The sequence below is a fragment of the Microplitis mediator genome, chromosome 6 (genome assembly GCF_029852145.1).
Source record: "Microplitis mediator isolate UGA2020A chromosome 6, iyMicMedi2.1, whole genome shotgun sequence".
Lineage (NCBI taxonomy): Eukaryota > Metazoa > Arthropoda > Insecta > Hymenoptera > Braconidae > Microplitis > Microplitis mediator.
The window spans coordinates 15,750,229-15,771,722 of record NC_079974.1 but is presented as its reverse complement, the minus strand read 5'-3'; the positions used below and the strand labels follow the sequence as shown (position 1 = coordinate 15,771,722).

At 28.9% G+C, this 21,494-nt stretch overlaps 1 protein-coding gene across 1 annotated transcript; it reads left to right on the top strand.

Moving 5' to 3' along the window:
- The first annotated feature begins 6,380 nt into the window (after nt 1–6,380).
- Nucleotides 6,381–19,782, top strand: LOC130670547 (vitellogenin-4-like). The gene is made up of 6 exons (XM_057473965.1): nt 6,381–6,586; nt 6,666–6,988; nt 7,079–7,698; nt 7,783–8,680; nt 19,252–19,544; nt 19,624–19,782. Exons 1-6 carry the CDS (start codon nt 6,381–6,383, stop codon nt 19,780–19,782), a joined length of 2,499 nt encoding a protein of 832 aa, XP_057329948.1.
- The last annotated feature ends 1,712 nt before the right edge of the window (nt 19,783–21,494 follow it).

The window sequence follows — 21,494 nt, the reverse complement described above, 5'->3', positions numbered from 1 at the left end:
TAAAATTTTTTTTTTTAGATGTTAATCATGAGCCTTTTTTATTTGAGTAACACCTGCACTTTAGTGATTCAAATAATTTTTTAAGTATATCGAATTTTTATTCGAAAGTATATAAAATAATTTAAATAATTAAAATAATATTCGAAAAAAATAATATTCGAAAAAAATTCGATCCAGAATAGCTTCAGAAATTACTTAAAAATCAAAAGTTTCAAATGTTATACGTTAATTATCTGCTGCAAAATTTCCTTTTGCAAAACTGAAAAATTCAAAACAAGGGTTGGATAAGTTTGAAATTTGCACCATCTACACGGAAAAATTAATATAATAGTGGCAACTCTCTAGGATAGTACTGAGTACTTTCTGTAATAAAAAAATTTTATCCAGTACTGTATGCTATCTAGACTGTATCCACTGGTTTCTGGGATAGTACTTAGTAGCTGTAAGCTTACAAAGTATAATTTTTTTTAATGTGTAAAATTATTGAAAAATTAAAGATCTATGTATATTTAGAGTTATATTTTTATCCAATTAATTAAGTTGATCGATATGGCATCCAAGTTTTTTAAAAATTTTTTTTCTTAAAAACAATTTAATTGTATTGTTGTCCAAGTAACATCTACGAGCTTATCTGTAATGTATTTTTAAACTTCAAAGATACTTCTTTGAAAATTGCGAAATAACACAAGATTATCAGACGAAAAAAAAAATAATAAATAAATAAAATATTTGTTGAAGTAATTTTTATTTTTAGACTAATTATTTTTGTAAAAAACTATTGACGAACATTTAAAAAAAATATTATCTAATGGTGCGTGACGTCAGTTGCAATAATTTTTTTAATTACAAAAAATAAATAAATAATTTTCTATATTTTCGGTAAAAGTCATATCGAATTTTTCAGAAAAATAAGTTAGAAAATTGATTTTTTAGCTTAAATTTGAGCTTTGAATATTCGAGCCAATTGAGAGCTTGATCGTGGAAATATTTACCAGCTTTCTTCAGAGAATTTCTTAATTAATTAGAAGCTGATATTATAGGAATGAGAATATTGAAAAATCAATTTTATTTTTTTACGACTTAAGGCAAAAATTACATTCCCGCCTAACGAAGACATCGACGATATTGCTAATCCTATAATAAAAAGACGTCAAAAATTTCGAAACTACGATTCTTTGACACCTGATTGAATTCACACAGTTAAAAAATATAAAAAAATTATACCATAATATACTTTAAATTACACAGAAAAAAAAGAACGGTTGCTGCAACAGGACCTGGCCCTGTGACAGCTACAGGACTTGGTCCTGTTGCAGCCACAGGAATAGTCTTGAATTCATAATGAGTATAATATATAAATTTATGATCCTGAAGTTAGCAGACAATTAAAAATTTTCAAATTTTGTTTTCGATGATTTAATTTAAAAAACACAGAAAACTAAAAAGATGCACATGTAGAAAATTAAAAAAACTATAGGTGCAATTTTTTTGATATTTTTTTTTTTTTAATTTATGAATTTTTTAAAAATCCAAAATTTAATAGACGTCGGCTAACTTCAGTATCATATAAATTTAATTATATACATCAATAGAGGAAGGGGGGAGGGGAAAAATGGGACACTGAGGCAAAATGGTCCCCCCCAAATTTTTAACATGGAAAGTGTTGGGGGGGGGAGGGGGGGGGGGTTAAAATAGGCTGTCTAGACTTCGAAAACCTACGAATATTTTTCAGCCAAACGGGTTCCTGAAATTTTTTAAACAGAAACACGGAAAAAAAAGAAATGTTGCTGCAACAGGAACGTTCCTGTAGCATGATCTTGTGGCTGTAACAGGAATATCCTGTTGCTGCAACAGGATTGATCTTGTGAATACTATACAGGACTTTCCTGTTGCTGCAACAGGGCTAAGTCCTGTATTTGCCACAGGGCCAGGTTTTTTTTTTCCGTGTACATATATTAAAATTGTCACACGCGTAGCTTGAACTTGTTATATGAAGACGTACCTTCAAAATTTTTTTAAAGTTACGTCATCAAGGCAATTAAAACAACATTCAATAAATTTACATCGAAGAAATTTTAAATTTGAATTGTATATGATTATATATTTATTTATTCATGCCTGAAATATACTTTTATAATTTGCGAAAATTAAAAGATTATACTTATAAAAGATAGTTGCAATATTTGAAATTAATCTTATTGGTCGATGAAAATATATTTTTTTTTAACGCCTTACCAAATAATTGGATAGCTAAAAAAAAATCAGAACAATTAGGTAATCGATAACCTAGACACATATCTAATAAATACCATATTGGTAGATATTATATATATTTCGTTTGATATTGATACTTTTCGGTTTTCCCAGTCTAAAATTAAATTATGGAATTGCGCTTTTGGAAGACTATAAAAATCGAACCTAATGCTGACTGACGCATCAATTTCTCACGATGGCTCATCGAATACCCTTCTTAGCCGGTAAGTTGAATTATATTTTTTTACTTATATTGTTTTTTTAACATACTTTGGGATTCAATTTTTTAACAATCATAAAAATATATAAAATGCATACGCCCGGAAAGGTATCGACAGTATACATCTCATATACCGGGTAGAATTTCTAATTTTGGACACGATACCACCTGTGAAAAAATGGAGTAGATCTACGTAGATCTTCATAGGTCTATATAGAGCATCATTGGATCTATGTAGATCTACGAACATCTATTATAGAGTTACATAGATCTCTATAGATTTACGTAGATCTACGCATACCTACACTGCAAAAAATTGCAAGTGAATTCAAAGTGATTACGGATTTTATTTCAATCCACTCGGAGTCCCAGAGATTAAAAAAAAAATTTTATTTCAATCCACATTCACTCCGATTGAAAGCTTAAATATTAAAATATACTCCTTTTAGTAGTGAATTTTATTCTATACTAAATTTCAATATTAAATTAAACTTTCCTTTGGAGTGAATTTCACTCCAAGAGGATTAAGTAAATAGACAGTCATCTGCTCTGCATTCACTCCGGATGTACTTCGCGTTCACTCTGCTAATTTGTATAGTGTACCTACATCAGCTACATTAAATCTACGTAGATCTATGTGTGTAAAAAATGTGTCTATATACGTAGATTTACGTAAATCTAATCCATTTTTTGACGGGTATTTATAAAGACTCTATATTTTATTTTGAAATAAAGAGTACAAACAATAATATAACTGTAATTTATACAATTAAAATATCTTTAAATATTGTAAAAACATTTGTTTCGTATCATTTACGTACTCTATTAGTCTCCCTATAAAATTAAAAAATGTCCAAAACAAGTACTTATAGAGTACAAAATCAGTGGTTCTTACCACCGGGGATTTTCTACTAATTCTATATAGTATATTACGACGTGTAATATTAGAAAAATATTTGAAATACTATTTTCATCTGATAAACCTACGATTTAACATTAACATGTACTTGCACAAATATATTATGTTTCGTGACCATAACATATCCTGATTAAAAAATCCGATAGATTCTTATAACTATATGTATAAGGCCCTATACTTAACTATAGCACCTCTCATAGAACTCATTCATTCCTATAAATTCTCTATAGGAATTTGTGAGAATCTATTGGAGTCTATGAGATTTTTTAAACAGGGTATACGCATAATATATGTAGATAATATTTATTAATCCTTCTAACTTCTTATCTGTGTTATTTTTTTAAATTTAGTTTGGCTAGTGTATCTCGCTTTTGCGAGTGGGAAAACTGTTGAAAAAAATCATCCAAGTGAGTATTAAATTTGTGTTAAAAAATTTATAAATATTTAAGTAACGTCGGAAAAAAAGTTTTGATGATGTCTAGAGCAAATTAGATCTAATTTTCCAGATCTGGACGGATCTGCATTCTGTCTAAATCTATATATTCAAATTACAATCTAGTCAGATCTAAACAGATCCGAAAAAATATACAGAAAAATTCAATTAAGCAAAAAAAAAAAAAATATTTACTATCATTATTGATCATTTTTCACTATAATTTATCTGTTAAATCAATAGATTTGGTACACTGATTATAACAAAAATGACGATTAAAAAAATATATATTGTACAAACATTTGATAAATTTATTCTTGAGTTGACTATTTATCAGATATAAATTCTTAAATCTATACTTTATGCAGAGCTTTATTTTTATACAGTCAATATTTGTTGTTTGTAAGATAGAATCTATTCCAAATTTTTTTTAAAAGCTCTATTAATAGTTTAATTGTGCTATTAATCCGTTAACTGTTGGCTCGCAGATTCGATGATCTTATAACTATTTTTTACGGTCTTAACTATTTTTTACGGTCATAATTATTACATAAAGAATTCTATAAAAAAAAACAATATAGATGATAAAGAGCTATTATAGTAATTATTTCTCAAAAAGATTATGTACTGTTACGACACTCAAGTGATAATAAAAATCGTCGATAAGTTGGCATATTTTTAATAGACTACCATTAAAACAAAAAATTAAAAGTATATTTAAAAATAAAATTGCGAAATATATAATGAAAAAAAATATTTTTTTATTTTTTTTGCTGAACTTGGATTTAAATCAGAACAATAAATTAGAGATTTTTTACGATATTTACACCAAGTCTGTCACTATTTATTTTTAAAAAGTTAGAAATCAGTTGTCGAAATTTTTTTAATGTAAATATCTATAAAATAAACCTCAATTAAATAAAATCTAATAAGTTTTCCCAGCAAAACTTATACAAGATACTTGTTATCAGCTAAAAAATGAGTAAACTCTTAATATTTGGTTTTTTCAAAAATTTTTATTAAATTTTTTCAAGAAATCGAATAGTTTTCACTACACACAAAAAAGGATTTCTTAGCACAAGACAAATTTTGCATTATGAAATGAAAACGAAAATTTCCTTTGGATTAGAAAAAGTTTTTCGACGCAAGAAATTTTTTCTCGCCCCAAGAATACTTTCGTTTTTAATTCATAACGCAAAAAATTTTTTAAGGTAAGAAAAAATTTTTTGTGCCAAGAAATTCTTTTTTTTCTTTGTAGTCGTATTAGATAAGATTAGATTTTAAAAAATAAACATCACTTGGTACATTGTTTAGCATTATTTCCTTATGGAAAGACGTTGGTCTTTAATTATTATGGAAACGTGAAGGCTGGATCAACGGAAGGGTCATTTAACTCTCAATACGAAATTAATGGAAAAGTCTACATCACCCATTACACCAGTGATCCAAGTATTCAAAATGCTTTCATCGTAACTTTCAAAAATTTAACTACCGATCTTCACAATGGGAAATCTAGATCTTCTAAACAAACTCCGTCCTTCACTTCTATTCCTCAAGTTACCGAAGTCATTCAAGAGCCATTTCTCATGAATTTCAATAAATGGAGTCAAGTAAGAATTTCTATGTTTAATTTAAATTTTTCCATTATTTTCCTGTCGTTTTTACGTGGTACTATTTAATGAATTTCTTGTTGGATTCTCACAGCTTGAAAGTATAAAGATTTCTGAATATGAGCCTGTTTGGTCAAAGAACATGAAGTTTGCATGGGCTTCGATGCTTCAACTGAATTTTGAAAAAATTTCCTTGGAATTACCAGCGAAAATTCAAAGTTTCGTTGTCCCAGAGGTAGGGAATGAGAATTAAAATATTTAGTTCCTAATTTAAACAAATTTCATGTTTGGTTCATAGAAAACAATTCATGGTCAATGTAAAACCACTTATGACATTCACGTCAAGTATCCGGCTCCCAATGATACCCCTACTTTTGTAGTTACAAAATTTTCGTCACCAACTGAATGCAGTAACTTTGAACATTCCACTTTCGATTATGTTGATGTTATAGCTTGTGCGCAGCCTGCAGAGGTAAAAAAGAAATATTTCGCATTTAGTAAACTCGTTTTTTCTAATAAAACGGTTTTAGATATTATAAAGGTTTCTTTTATTTTGAAGGAAAAACTGAACACGGCTAGTACTAAAGTTTATGAAATTGAAAAAAAAGATGATAATACCCTTTTACTTCGGAAGCTCACTGCTCATGGAGAAATTGATAACTTCCCATTCTATCACAAACAAATAGCTCATTACGTTTCGTATAAGTAAGTAGTAATAATTTATCTGAGATACATAAGATATAACAGGGATTACTAACTTTATATATTATTAGCGCTGAATTCATTTTTGAAAAATTTGAACCGTCAACTGAGTACCTATCGATCGCAGCTAATTTCAGAAATTTACCGTTAATTACTGACTGGACTTACGAATCGCCAAAGACTTATCATGCGGAAAATGCAACTTTAGATATTACTAATGGCCGTCATTCCGTCGATCAAGAAATGTTAAAAACCGAAGTACAAAAACTGTTGAAAGAAGCCGCGAATTATCTCAAAGAAAATCATATTAAAACTGACGAACCGAACTGGCAACATAGCAACGCTATCAACAATATCCTCGAAACAATGAAGTACTTCGAAATTTCGTCTTTCGTAGAAGTCTTCGCAGAAATTCGAAGTATTAAAACTGGTCAAGACAACATTATAAAGTAAATTTTTAATACAAATACTCTAGTTCATAATAGTCGAATTACTAATACATTTATTACTTTTTTTTTTAATTTTAAGGAGTTTGTTTCTCGGTGTGGTATCTCAAGTGGGAACTACTGCAGCAAATATCTTTGTATTCGATATTATAAAAAATGGAGAAGTCACTGATTTCGTAGCGATAGAAATGTTGACAAAGCTTCCTTTCGATATTCGTAAACCCAACAAAGCTCTTTTATTTAAGTGGAAGCATTTCATGAATTTCAGTAAGACTCTGCCTCCACGAGTTTATAAAGCTACCATTCTCGCCTTCGGTACTATGGTGTACAGAACATTCCAATATGCAACTGAAGACATTGAAGTGCTTGACCGATTTTTGAATTTCTTCTATGATCGCGTTATTAGTATGCTAATTATTTATTTACATAAAACATTTCAACCAATAAACGCAAATCACTTATATTAAATACTTCTTCTTTCTTGTAAATTAACAGATGAACTAACTTACGAGATGAAGGTTGTTTGGCTCGGAGCTATTCACAACGCTCAAGTAGGAAACATTCATACACTTGTGTCACCAATTGTTCGCGGCGATATTAGCGTATCTGAACACCCACATTGCATCCGTTTGCTATCAATAGGAGCAATGTTAAGATCTCTTTATTCAAATTACGATCACGCTATTGATCTTCTCTGGCCTATAATGACTGACCGCACTCTTCCTCTGCAACTACGTCTTGGAGCATACAATATTCTCCTTCAACAATCACATACAATGACTGATTTCCTTCGAATCCACTGGTTCATGATCACCGAAAGTAATCAACATCTGTATAATTTCCATTTAACAACCATCAGGAGTTTTGCAAATTCGAAATGTCCATGTCTAGCTAAAATGCGGGAATTCGCAACGAAAATTTTGCTATTTACTCACGTCCCCACTACAGTTTCTCAAGATTTGTCTGCTCTATACGTTATTGACTCAATGAATTCCGAAAGCGATGGTTTACTGGTCAAAATTACCGTAGTCCACGATGAATTCACTGAAGTACCCAAAATTATTTACATACAGCAATTCATCATGGAAGATCATAAAATCGTCAGTAACTGGGCTGTGAGTTAAATTAGTAGTTTTCCAAATTTATAAAAAGCTGACTACTAAAGCAAATCTTAGTGTAACTTAATATTTTTTTTTCAGCTTTACTTACAAATTGAAGGCATGGCTGATATGTTGATGCTGTTCAAAAATGACTTTTTGAAATTCATCAATAGCCCAATTTCCAATACCTTTATTTTTGATTTCATTAAAAAATTCGCAGTTTCTGTGACCTTGTCACCACATTCCTTCATAGATGTATTGTTGTTTTACAGAGATCAGGCAGTTATGGTCGATTACTACGACAATGAAAGTTTTCTTGATTTTAATAATGACATTGAAAAAGTTATTAACAGCTATCTCACTCCAGTAGCGAATACTCAAACTATCAAACATCATAATGATTTTTTTTCGCATCATGTATTCTACCAAAATATGAATGAGCAGTATTTAGTCAGTGATATGGGATTACCCGTTGTTATAAAATCCTATTCGCCGGTTGTTTTCTCTTTCCCGATGAGTATCAATAACCAATCAACGGATAATTCTGCGATAAGTACAAACGTTGGTGCAAAAGTTTGGTTGTTCCATGATTATTCAGTATCAGTTTATCATCCAGTAGATGACTCCTGGCACTCTTTTAAGCAGTCATCAGTTGTCAATGCCGATGTTTCTTACCACGTTGATATCAATTACAATCCTGCTTTAAAGTTTTTGAAATACTTCAATCCAAGATTCTGGGACATTAAATTTACAGAAGCAAATGTGATGATCTACAATAAAAATATCGTAACTGTCCAAGAAAACAATGTTGGAAATTTGACGATACTGTATCCGACTTGTAATGTTGAAAAAATGATTACTCCGGAAATTAGTAACATCACGAATTCTACTCAAGTCGCATTTACTGACAATGAAAAACAATATGAAATAACATCATTCAATTGTGAAAGTCAATTGAACACAATCACAAACGAACAATACATGGAAATCTTACCAAGTTTGGAAAAGTATGACATTATATTATTCCCAATCAAATTTCATATCAAAAATTGTGGTAACATCATAAAGATTAAACCAATTGCAAGTAGACCCTCTTATACAATGTAATCATGTAAATAGCAGCTATTGCTATGATTGACAGTTTTTTTTTGTCAAATGTATGCATTATATGTTTATATATTGAAATTATATAAATAAAATTATTCACTGAAAATTGTTTTCTTGAAATTATTTAGAAACCAAACCGTAAATCTAAATATATATGGGCTAAATGTGCCGTTTTTGACCACTTTAGGACCAGTTTTGGACACTTGAAAAATATATACAAAATTATTTGTAAAATACGCAACGCCATAATTCATTTTTTAAATTTGTTCCGAGATACTTTTTATCACACTATTACAGTGCAAGTTTTGTTTTAGTAACATAGTATTAAATGCCCGAAAATGGAGCAGTGGCCACGAATGATACATTTACCCTAGACAGAGTAATCTTTGAATATTCAAAATACCAAACTTTTATTACTTTTTTGATTACCGAAACTTCAAACTAGAGCTATATATTTATTTCTGTAATATTTTTTTTTTTCAATAGAAAGTGTCAAAGTAATTGAAAAGATTAAAAAAAAAAAACATAAAATTAGGTCTTAAAAAATCAGTTATTTAATTCGATTATTAATTCCGAGTTTTTAAATAATACAAATTAAAAGAAAAATAAACGAGGTCAGATTGTTTTTGTTTTTTGTTTTTTACTACGTTTTAAGACGAAAAAACTATTACGATATCGATGTCATTATCTTTATAGTTCACTTAATGTTATGACTCATAAATTTATCAAATCTACATTTTTTAGCTTTTTTCAAAAACATAAAAACCTTCACAGATTAACCCATACGGAAAAAAAAATAATCGGTAGCAGCTACCGATTATTTTTCAGTCGCAGCTACCGATTGTTTAGTAGCTGTTACCGATTATTTTTATCCGTGTAGAAATTAACACGCAAGCTCTCTATTAAAGACGGAATACGAAAGAATTTTTTAATTATTGAAATTAAGATTAAAGAAATGTCATGATTTTTAAAATTTTATAGAATCCAAGCGATTGATTTTCCTATTAATATATTTTATTAAATAAATTTTAAATAAAATTACTACGCATTTCAGAAAGATCATAAACATCATTGGTATAGATTTATGATAGTAGATAATTTCTTATCTAATTTAATATATTAATGACTTTTTACTAAACGACTTTTTGCTTTTTAATTGAAACAATTAAAAAAATGTTATTTCCTAAATTATTTAAAATATCATATTATTGATATCTTATAATTTACAATCATTTGATATTTGATTAATATTATTTTGTTCTTAAGTTTCATTGCATTCTTTACTTCTTGATGAAAAGCAGTGTGATAAAAAAAAGTCTTATTGGGATATGATAAAATAACAGATGTAATAGTAAAATTAAAATGTAATTGAATAGTATAAAATTCAGTTATTCGCAATCAGGGGAGATTGGGGCACGACGCTTTTGAACACCGGGTAAAAGTGGTTTTGATTTATCTCGAACAATTCCATCATAATTTTTTCTTCGAGACACATTGAACCTCCTCCGAAAAATGATAAAAAACAAAATTTTGAATTTTTTTTTTTTTTTAAATAACTCTCTATCCTCTAATCTTACCTGTATTAAATTAATCATTGATTACACCGGCCCACAAAAGAAAAAAAAGTGGTCAGTACTTTTGGCTGGATCTACCTATCTTTATGTATTTCGACGCGCTGAATTACACCCTCAAAATTTTGAGTAAATTGCAAAAAACCATAAAAAATCGCCAAAAATTCGCAGTTTTGGTAAGAAAAAAATGTATGGAACTATAGATCAAGTATAATTTTCATGTATTTTTGTCCGCTGAATCCAAATCTGAAGTTCATTCAACCATGAGCCTCTTAAAATTTAAGTAAATTGCAAAAAAACCCATGGAAATTGCGGAAAATAGCAAAAAATTGCAGTTATTGTAAAAAAATAAATTCTATAGAGCTAGATTAATAGATCAATCATGATTCTTATGTATATATGTATATCTGTAAAAATCTAAGTAAATATTAAAAAATCTCTGAAAATTAAAAAAAATTGATGTTGTTGTGATGAAAATCATTTTTTAAATCAAATTTTCATCACTGCCCGGGTCGAAAAAAAATCTTAATTATGACTTAAAATTTAAGTCAAAATCCTTCAAATTTCAACTAAGTTAATTTTTTTAGCCAGTGTAAAATTTCCATAACATTTAACTTAGATTGGACTTTTTGTGGCTTAGTTAGGATCGACTTAAGACAAAATAAGTCACGTTTAGGTCAAAACTGGTTCAGTTTGACTCTATTTCCTTTAGATTTAAGATAAGAAAAGTCAGATTCAAGTCAGAATTGCGTCGATTTAAGTACATTTTACTTAGATTTAAGTTAAAAAAAGTTTCATTTAAGTCAAAATTGATTCAATTGAAATATATTTTATTCAGATTTAAGACAAAAAAAGTTACATAAAGTCAGAATAAAACAAAATTAGACAGTTACTACGCAAATTTAAAAAATACTTATAATTAGTAACATATAATTAATGATGGTAATGATTATTCAAGGTGCTTATGGTTTAGAATATTTTCGATTATTATTAAATGGTATATTGTTTATATCAAAAAAATTTAAAGAAACATTAAAAAATAATTCTTCTTATGTAGCATTTAAATACTTGAATGAAAAACGTTTTGGTCTTCTTCATTCTTTTATAAAAATTATTGATAAAATATGCGATTGTCAAAAAATTAGTAATTGTAAGTGCCTTGGCCATCATTTTTCAATAATAACTCTTCTACAAACAAAACCTTTCAAAGAGCCTGTCAGACTTCTTCAACTATCACACTTATATGATTTCATTGTAACTGAAAATGTATTTGCGATTCCTGTCGAAAATTTACTATCGGTATGTTTTTATATTAATACAGGTAATAAAATGTTTATTGCAGAATTGGTTAATCAATATGAAAATGAATGATATTGTAAACAAGAGCTTATACAAATTCCTCAGGAACAGAATAAAAAAAAATCATTGCAATAAAAATTTTTTTTAATAGTAATTTTAATTTAATCAGAAATAATTTTGAAAAAATTTGCTATTATTAAAATTGAGTTTTAATTTTAGATTAGTTTAATTAATAAATAAGTATAAAAACCACATTCGATTTGACTTAATTTTTAAGTTAAAATTAAGTCAAATATAAAACGAGATTTCGAATCGAAAACCAGTTGTTTTTTTAAGACAAAATAAGTCAAATTTAAGGCAATAAAATAATTTAAGCCAAAAAAAAGTTAAATTAAAGGAAACTAAACAATTTAAGTTAAAAAAAAAGTCTAATCTAAGGCAAAAAAGGCTAGATTAAGTGAATATTAAGTCAAAAAAAGTTTAAAAAGTTAAAATGTGGATTACAGTTGTCGGCATATGGACGACTTCAACGGAAATTAAGTTAAATCAAGTCAAATTTAAGATTTTTTTTTACCCGGGTGTATGTGCAATTTTCCGCATTAACTTAATGTTTTTGGGGGTTAACGGGCCAAATATAATTTAAATTTACATTTATTTACAAATTGTTGAAATTTAAAATTAATAAATAATTACAAGACTGGAAAGCCATCAAAATCTGAAAAATAAATTTAAATTTATACTCCGCAAATCAAATAACGTAATGTATATTTTGTTTTGATTTAAAACATGATTTTCATCACAACAACATCAATTTTTTTTAATTTTCAGAGATTTTTTAATGTTTACTTAGATTTTTACAGATATACGTAAAAATCATGATTGATCTATTAATCTAGCTCTATAAAATTTATTTTATCACAATAACTGCAATTTTTTGCTATTTTTCCCAATTTCCATGGGTTTTTTTAAATTTACTTAAATTTTAAAAGGCTTATAGTTGAATTAGCTTCAGATTTGGATTCAGCGGATCAAAATACATGAAAATCATGCTTGATCTATAGTTCCATAAATTTTTTTCTTACCAAAACTGCAATTTTTTGGCGATTTTTATGGTTTTGTGGAATTTACTCAAAATTTTGAGGGTGTACAGGCAAAACTGACTTCAAATTCGGATTCGGCGCGTCGAAATACATAAAGATAGTTAGGTCCGGTCAAAAGTACTGACCACTTTGTTTTTTTTTGTGGGCCGGTGTTATCTTTCAATATGTATAACAAAAAAATTATATTCCATAAAAATGGCCTGTCTTTAAAATATTATTCTTAACAAAATTTTTTTGTCCTAAAAAAACGTTTAATCCGTTAATCTAACGCATACTAAATAAACCTCTAATGATGTATCAATATTATCACAACTCAAAATGATAATTTTGAGAAGAAAGAACTTTTATTCTTTGTTTGAATCCAGATAATAGATTCTATTGTTGTGTTGTGTTTAATAAAACAAATTTAATTTTTTAAAACTTTTAAAGTATTTAATTTTACCCGAAATACTCAATTGGGTTTATAAATTGCTTATGAAATTATAAAAATGTTTTTTTTTTCAGCTAAAAATTATTTGATGTAGAGGAAATTCGTAAATTATATCAGGAATTTTTTTTTTTTTTTCCAAAATTTTGTAGGGAGTCCGTTGTGCTATGGTTGGTCGGTCCTGCCCTGGTCTCTCCTATATAATTTAGAAATATTTAATTTTTATTGGTTACGCGCAACCTTCAGTTCTCCTACCTAGTGATTAGTAGTAAAATGTGTCTGATATAAAATCGTACTGGCTGAAACTTAGATGTTAGTTTTCTACGATGACTCGAGGCGACGTTTTAATTACCAGTAAGTCGGATTTTCGAATTTGATTATTAATTATACTGATACATTATTACGCTTTAGAATATTAGTGACTTAAATGTTACGAATATATATTTATCGATTTTTATAATTCATGTTAATAATTTATTACATTTTCTGATTGATGTAATTCTCTTAATAAATTTAATACTTACAATACGCGGGAAAAAATTATTCGAATCTACGTAGACACTATTTGTTCCATTTTTTGAATCAACATATATCTGCGTAGATCTTATAACAGTTCAAATGAGTTGATTAACATAGATCGCGAAAATAGAACGAATTCCTATACGTTGATCTAAACATCCCATGAAAAATCAATCATATTTATATATATATATATATATATATATATATATATATATATATATATATGTAATGAATTTTTTTTTTTTAAGCTACTTACTTTTTTTATCAACAAAAATTGTTTAAGGCCCAGTTTTGGACACTCGAAAAATTGAAAAAATTATAATTTGTAAAATTTGGTTTATTTTTTTTTTTTATATCGAAAAATAAAATTTTATATATATATGGGTCATTCCACCAAATAAAATTATTTTTACGGGGCGACCCTCGTCGATTTGGTTCAAACTTTGTGGAGTCGTTACTATATATTAAAAAAAAAATTCTCTGAAAATTTGAGCCTTTCATATGCAGCTGTTTCAAAGTTATGATTTTTTGGATTTTTTAAAAATTTTTGTTTTCAACTTTTTCATTAATTTTTTTGAAGGAAAAATTTTTTTTTAAAAAATGAGCACATAACAGTTTTTCGTAGGAAAAATTCTCAGCTTTCCAATAAGAATATCCATTTTTTATTTTATTTTACAGAATACCTTTTAAAATTCGATTAAAGACGAAAAAACGATTTTTATGACTGTGCGGCGCTTGATACATCTAATTTGATATTTTTTTTCTGAAAGCTGAGATTTTTTCCCACAAAATATGTAATTTTCACGATGTGCATATTTTTTGTTTGAACAAAATCAATAATTATTTAAATGCAAGTCATTAATTTGATAGTTTTAACAAACTGTAATAGTTCATTGTGTGGCAAGGGATGAAACAAAACGATGTCAGACGAAAGTAAAGTAGGCTGCCCGAGCCGTAGGCAAAAGCTGACAGTAATTGCAATCTGAAGTCGTGTTTCATCTAGTGTTACACACTATTTTTTTCATGATTACCTGCATTGAAAATTATTATCAGTGTCAGCAGCCAGTTAGAATCAAGTTATATTAAGACCAATGGTGTGATCAACCATTAGTGTACGCCTAACTTATGATTTGCAATTTATAACTAAACAGAAACCATAAATACTATTTATTATGTACACAAATTTTTATAAAACTTGATTACAAAGTCAGAACTGTCATTAACGCAGATGACATCAATAGTTTGAAATCACTATTGAACAAAACTCAAGAATCAAAGTTCAAATTACTGATTCCTAGACTTGAACCATTGATGCCGGTATCATGAAAAATAGTTTTAAAATTTTTGTTTTTAGAGCTTTACTGCAGATACATACCTGAAAACATATCCTCACACCACAAAATTTATACATTCGGATATTCAAAATTCTACCAGCGTTGATTTCACTGTTATAACCAACCCTTATTAAAAGAAACGACTTAAAACGATTGGAAAAAAAATTTTAAATACTTTTTAATGCTTTTGAATACTTTTGAATCACCCTTTTTATGGGCATTTAACATTACAAATCGTTTCGAATCGTTTCGTTTAATCAGGGAATGATGACTTTTTATAGAAAATTAAGGTTTTAGACGTACGATACTTCACGGAAAAAATGTGTAGTTAAATTTACTACAAATGGAGTTCCATTTACTACACTGACTAGTAATATATCGGATCACTACACGTTTAGTAACAGTTACTAGTACACTGTGGTACACAACCTGAAGTACCATTTACTACAGTAAGTAGTAATAAGAACTAGCATTAAAGAACCACTGTGGTTCATTTTACTCCACAACATAGTAGAATATATTTTATTCGTAATGTATTAATTAAATATCTGTAAGTTAACGATCATTAGTTTTTATGATATTAAAAACGTTATAAAAATATAAAAATTAATCTTAGATTCTTCGGACTTACAGTATATCAAATTAAAATGATATAAAAATGAATTTATTAATGAATAACTTAAAATAATAAGGACTCAAATTTCAAAAGCATACTTTTTATCAATACCTGATGAGGATAATTTTAAAAATATATTTGTAATCTATAAATTCTCGTATAAGCATAAACTTAGAATAATTAAGTATTAATTTTTATTAATAGAAAATATAAAAAACATCGTTTTAAAAGTTATAATTCTAATAAATAACAAATACTCAATAGGCAATGATTTAAAAAATTGCATTAAAATCACGATTCACTGATAAGAGCATACACAGTAAAAAATATTGTGTAAAATCAACACAGTTTGTGTGTTAAAAACGGTTGACACAAAATTTGTGTTGAAATTTCGACACAAACTTTGTGTAACCCCTTTTTAACACAAAGATTATGTTGAAATATCGCCACAAGAGGGCGCAAAGAATTCCACAGTAATACCCAAAATGTATTAATAAAGAGTGTATAACACATTTTTAATGTTACAAAATAAAGTGACACAAACTTTGTGTTAGTTTAACACACTACAATTTTTAACACAAACCGTTTTCGACACAAATACACAATATTTTTTACTGTGTAGAAATAAAATTTAATAGAAGAAGTTGTAGGTGAGGTAAGCAAAAGAAAGAATGACAGGTAATACAAAACAAATTTTTAACTTCCCGCTAAGAAAATTGTAAATTTTCAAAAATTCGGGAAGTTATTGGTTTCGGTCCGATTTACGAAAATCGAATTTTCATCAGATGTCGACGTGTTGAGGTCCTAGGAAGCTATTCTGACTAATTTCACGATGATGTCCGAGTGTATGTACGTACGTATGTAAATACCTGTATCTTTTGAACGGATGAACCGATTTTGAACTTTAAGGTGTCATTCGACGCGGATTGTCAATATCTTGAAGCCGAGAGAAAATTGAGCTTGATCGGTAGGGCTCGTTCAGAGATATTCCAAAAATAAAATTTTTTCAAAAATGTTTTTTTTGAATAACTTTTAATGTGCTTGATAGATTGATTCCAAAATGGACTGGGCTCTAGAGCTTTATAACCCGCGTCGAATTCCACCTCAACCATCAAAATCGGTTCATTCGTTCAAGAGAAACCGTTGTCGAAAGAATTAAAAAAAAAAAATTTTTTTATTTTTTCTGAAATATCTCAAAAACGACTCAATAAATCGAATTCAAAATTTGATCAGCTTTAGAACTTGATAAAACGCGTCGATTGCCACCTCAACCGTCTCAATCGGTTTATTCTTTTGAGAGATATCGTTGGAGAAAAAATGGTGAAAAACGTTTTTTTTCGAAAACAACAGCATACAAACGTATTTTCGAGCTCGAAGCGCTTGAAAATGTATTCACAATAATGTTTTCGAGGTTCTTGAGCTCGAAAACAGCGGGAAGTTTTGGGGCTGGCCCGCAGGGTCAACTGACAGACCGATTTTTTTGTATTATATTTTTTATATATATATTTATTTTAAATTATATATATTATAATTGCACGCCTCGATTTTTATTATTAGTAATAATGTTTTATAATATTATTTATAATATTAAATACACTGACACAAGTTGAGGATACCCACAGAATAGAGTAAAAAAGTTGTAGGTGGCGCTGTTATTTTCTTCTTTCGATCATTTTACCACACATTGGAGTAGATTTTACAAGTAATCTGGTATTGTATACTCCAAAAATAGTAACAGATACCAATTCATATAAAATTGTGCGGTTCCCAAAACCACAAAATAAGTATTTTATACTACATTGAGTAGTTGTGGAAACTACAAAGTCTTACCACATTACAGTGGTAAGCAGAACTCCTATAGTAGTAAAATATCACGCACACTGTGGCTTATGTTACTACAGTTGTCATTGCGGCGACCACAAAGTGTAGTAAAATTTTTACTAGTTTGGTGTGGTAAATTCTACTCCAGCATTTTTTCCCGTGTTGGAGTCAAAAACGATGAAAGAAACTCAAGCAGTGCACTATCTCACCTATTCTTGATAGCTTAAGATATATATGTGTTAAAAATGTATCAACATCCTCAAAACAAATAAGAATTAACGTTTTTTAATCATAGAGAGTTTATATTTTATTTAATTTTGTTCAAACAAAAAATATGCACATCGTGAAAATTACATATTTTGTGGGAAAAAATCTCAGCTTTCAGAAAAAAATATCAAATTAGATGTATCAAGCGCCGCACAGTCATAAAAATCGTTTTTTCGTCTTTAATCGAATTTTAAAAGGTATTCTGTAACATAAAATAAAAAATGGATATTCTTATTGGAAAGCTGAGAATTTTTCCTACGAAAAACTGTTATGTACTCATTTTTTAAAAAAAAATTTTTCCTTCAAAAAAATTAATGAAAAAGTTGAAAACAAAAATTTTTAAAAAATCCAAAAAATCATAACTTTGAAACAGCTGCATATAAAAGGCTCAAATTTTCAGAGAATTTTTTTTTTAATATATAGAACGACTCCACAAAGTTTGAACCAAATCGACGAGGGTCGCCCCGTAAAAATAATTTTATTTGGTGGAATGACCCATATATGAAAGTGGCCATCTATTAAAGCATATTTTTATAAACGGTTATACATAATTTATTTTTAAACGGGAATTTTTTCTCGATTATGGTATATATTAAATAAGATTTTTGACATAGATAGACATAAATAGGCTACAAAATCAAAATGAGTTAATATTAAATTTTGATTTTACTTTTGTTGAAAGGCTAAAATATGTTGATGTCTAAATATGCACTATTGCATCACTTTTTTCTGATGTTCCTTATTTTTTACAAATACTTTATTGATTATTTCACTGAATTTAAAAATAATTTAATTATTTTTCAAATAAGTCTTGGTAACATGTGCTGCATTTGTACGAGGACAAAATATCAACAATTATTTTTCAAGTAAGTAAATAAAAAATTTGAGCTTTTAATTTTCAATAACTGTCCATAAATGAGTACCCTATTATGCCCAGCTATCCACTATTTTTTAAAAATATCTAATCCACTGACTGTTGAAGCAAAAGTAACACTTCTAAAGTCGTCATAAAGTTTATGACAAAATAAAAGGGATGTTTTACTTGGATGACATAACTAAAAAAAATTTGGAAATCGCTTTTTTCGAGCTCCTTGAGCTTTTACTGAGAGTAAGTAAAAAAAGATTGCCATTAACAAACCCGTGGTCAATTATGTTCCGGATACCCCCTTTGATAAATGCGAGAACATATTTTTGCATAACTTTGAATAATTATTACAGTCAAGTCACGTTATGTCCGCTCGTTATAAGTCCACCGACTTATATTTCTTGGAAGACATTCCCCCTCTAGGACTACGAAAATAATCATGTACATACTCACACGCTTGCAAAATAGGGGAAGTGTGAGTTACGGCGTTCAACTGTTGAGCAGAAGTGGGGGTACAGGAATTCTTAGAATTATATTCCCCTACACCCCTGTAGGCGGACTTATAACGTGATTCGACTGTATTGTTAATATGGATACTATAAATTCGAAATAATAATCATTCTTTGATGTGTGATATAGCATTGTTTCCGGATGGAAAGACGTTGGTTTATAATTACTATGGTGATTTGAAAACTGGATTTCCTGCAGAATTTGCATCCCGATACTCAATCATAGGAAAATTTCACATCACTAGTTACATCAGTGATCCAAATCTTAAAAATGCTTACACTCTAACTCTTAAAAATGCTAAGATTGGTTTTCAATATAGAAAAGCTACACATTTTGATCAAAACAAGTCTTATTTGCCCGTTCCTGAAGCCGCGAAAGTAATTGAAGAACCATTTCTTGTTGATTTCAGTGAAACAGGAGAGGTATATATAGATTTTTACAATATATTTAAATTAGCAAAAATAAATATGACTCATCATATATTGATTTGATTTTTATCAGCTTGAGGGTATTAAGTTTTCTGAACTTGAACCGGTTTGGTCTAAAAACATGAAATCTGCATGGGCTTTAATGTTTCAACTAAGCATTGAAAATGTAACTTTTAAATTACCGGCAACAACTCAAAGCTTCGTTACTAGAGAGGTAAATAGCGATTGTTAAAAATATGTAGTTAAAAGTAACGAATTCAATAGTATATTACACACTGAGGGAAGTAAAGTAAGAAATGTCTCAGATCACATGTAATTGTTGGCCGAGGCGAAGCCGAGGTCAACAAACATGTGATCTGAGGCTTTCTTATTTACTTCCCGAGGAGTGTATGCTATTTTTCTCCTCGACGGAGGCGGAAAGCGGCAACTTCGTTTTGCACAGCGGGACGAAAGTTGCACTTTCCGCCCGGAGGTGAGAAAAATTAGTTTTTTGTTTATGTCATAAGAAAACGATTAATGGTGAATGCAAAACTACTTACGATGTTAATACAAAATATCCTGATTTCAATGAAACCCTTACCTGGATTGTTACTAAATTTACGTCTCCGACAGAATGCATCAACTATAAGCCCTATGTGTTAAAACATGTTGACATAAGGGTTTGTGCAGTACCGGAAGAAGTATAAAACACAAATAATATTTAACAGAATTTTCAGAAATAAAAATACTTTCTCAATATTTTAGGAAATGTTAAACGTGGCCAATACGAAAGTTTATGAAATTCAACAAGAGAATAATAAAAATTTAATACTTCGAAAAGTCAGTGCTTATGAAGAAGTTAATTACTATCCTTTCTATAACAAATCAAATGTTTATCATATTTGGAACAAGTAAGGATATTATGTAGATTGGAAGACATATAGCGTTATAAAATAATATTCTGTTTATTATGTAGAGCGACTTTTCTTTTGGCAAATGTAATATCGTCAGAATTTACGTGGCCAGAGGTTGATTTCACCAATGTACCGCTGATAACTGACCTTTGGCTATTGCCAAAAACTTATCAGGCAGAAAATGCAGTTTTTGATGTTACTAATAGACGTCGCGTTGTCAATCAGAAGGCTTTGATAACTGAAGTACAAAAATTATTGAACGACGCTGCAAATTATCTCCAAGAAAATTATATTAGAGCTGAAAATACCAACCGGCAATGTAGCAATATTATCAATAACATTTTCGAAGCTATGAAATACTTCAAAATTTCATCTTTTCAACAAGTCTTATCTGAAATTCAGAATACAACTAGTCATAAAACCATTGTCAGGTAAATGTTTTCCTTTATGGTAGTCAAATTACTTGTATTACGTTTTTTATTCATTTATTCATTGTGTTTTTTCCCAATTTTAAGGAGTTTGTTTTTGGGTGTTGTACCTCAACTAGGAACTACGGCAGCAAATATCTTTCTAGTTAACGTGGTAGCAAAGAGAAAAGTAACTGATTTTGAGGCGATAGAAATATTCGCAAAGCTCCCTTTTAACGTACGGACGCCGGTCGAGAATCATTTATCTCAGTGGAAGCGTTTCATCGTTTTCAGTAAAGCTTTATCTCCACAAGTTCATAAAGCAAGCATTCTCGCCTTCGGTACTATGGTTTACAGAACATTTGAATACGCAACGGAAGACAATGAAGTGCTTGAACGATATTTGAATTTTTTATACGATTGTCTTATTAGTATGCTAACTATTTATTTAAAACATTTCATCCAATAAATGACAATTACTTATATATAATACTTCTTTTTTTTTGTCAATCAACAGATGAACCAACTTACGAGATGAAAGTTGTTTGGGTCAGTGCTATACACAACGTTCAAGTGGGAAATATTTACAAACTCCTATTACCAATTGTTCGCGGCGATATTAGCGTATCTGAACGCCCACATTA

What these genes read in the sequence shown, in the direction of transcription:
- LOC130670547 (XM_057473965.1), top strand. Translation starts at nt 6,381, where the DNA reads ATGTTAAAAACCGAAGTACAAAAACTGTTGAAAGAAGCCGCGAATTAT. An exon ending in AAATCGTCAGTAACTGGGCT is followed by an intron (nt 7,699 to 7,782) that starts GTGAGTTAAATT and finishes TTTTTTTTTCAG; the next exon opens with CTTTACTTACAAATTGAAGG. An exon ending in ATACATGGAAATCTTACCAA is followed by an intron (nt 8,681 to 19,251) that starts GTTTGGAAAAGT and finishes TGTGTGATATAG; the next exon opens with CATTGTTTCCGGATGGAAAG.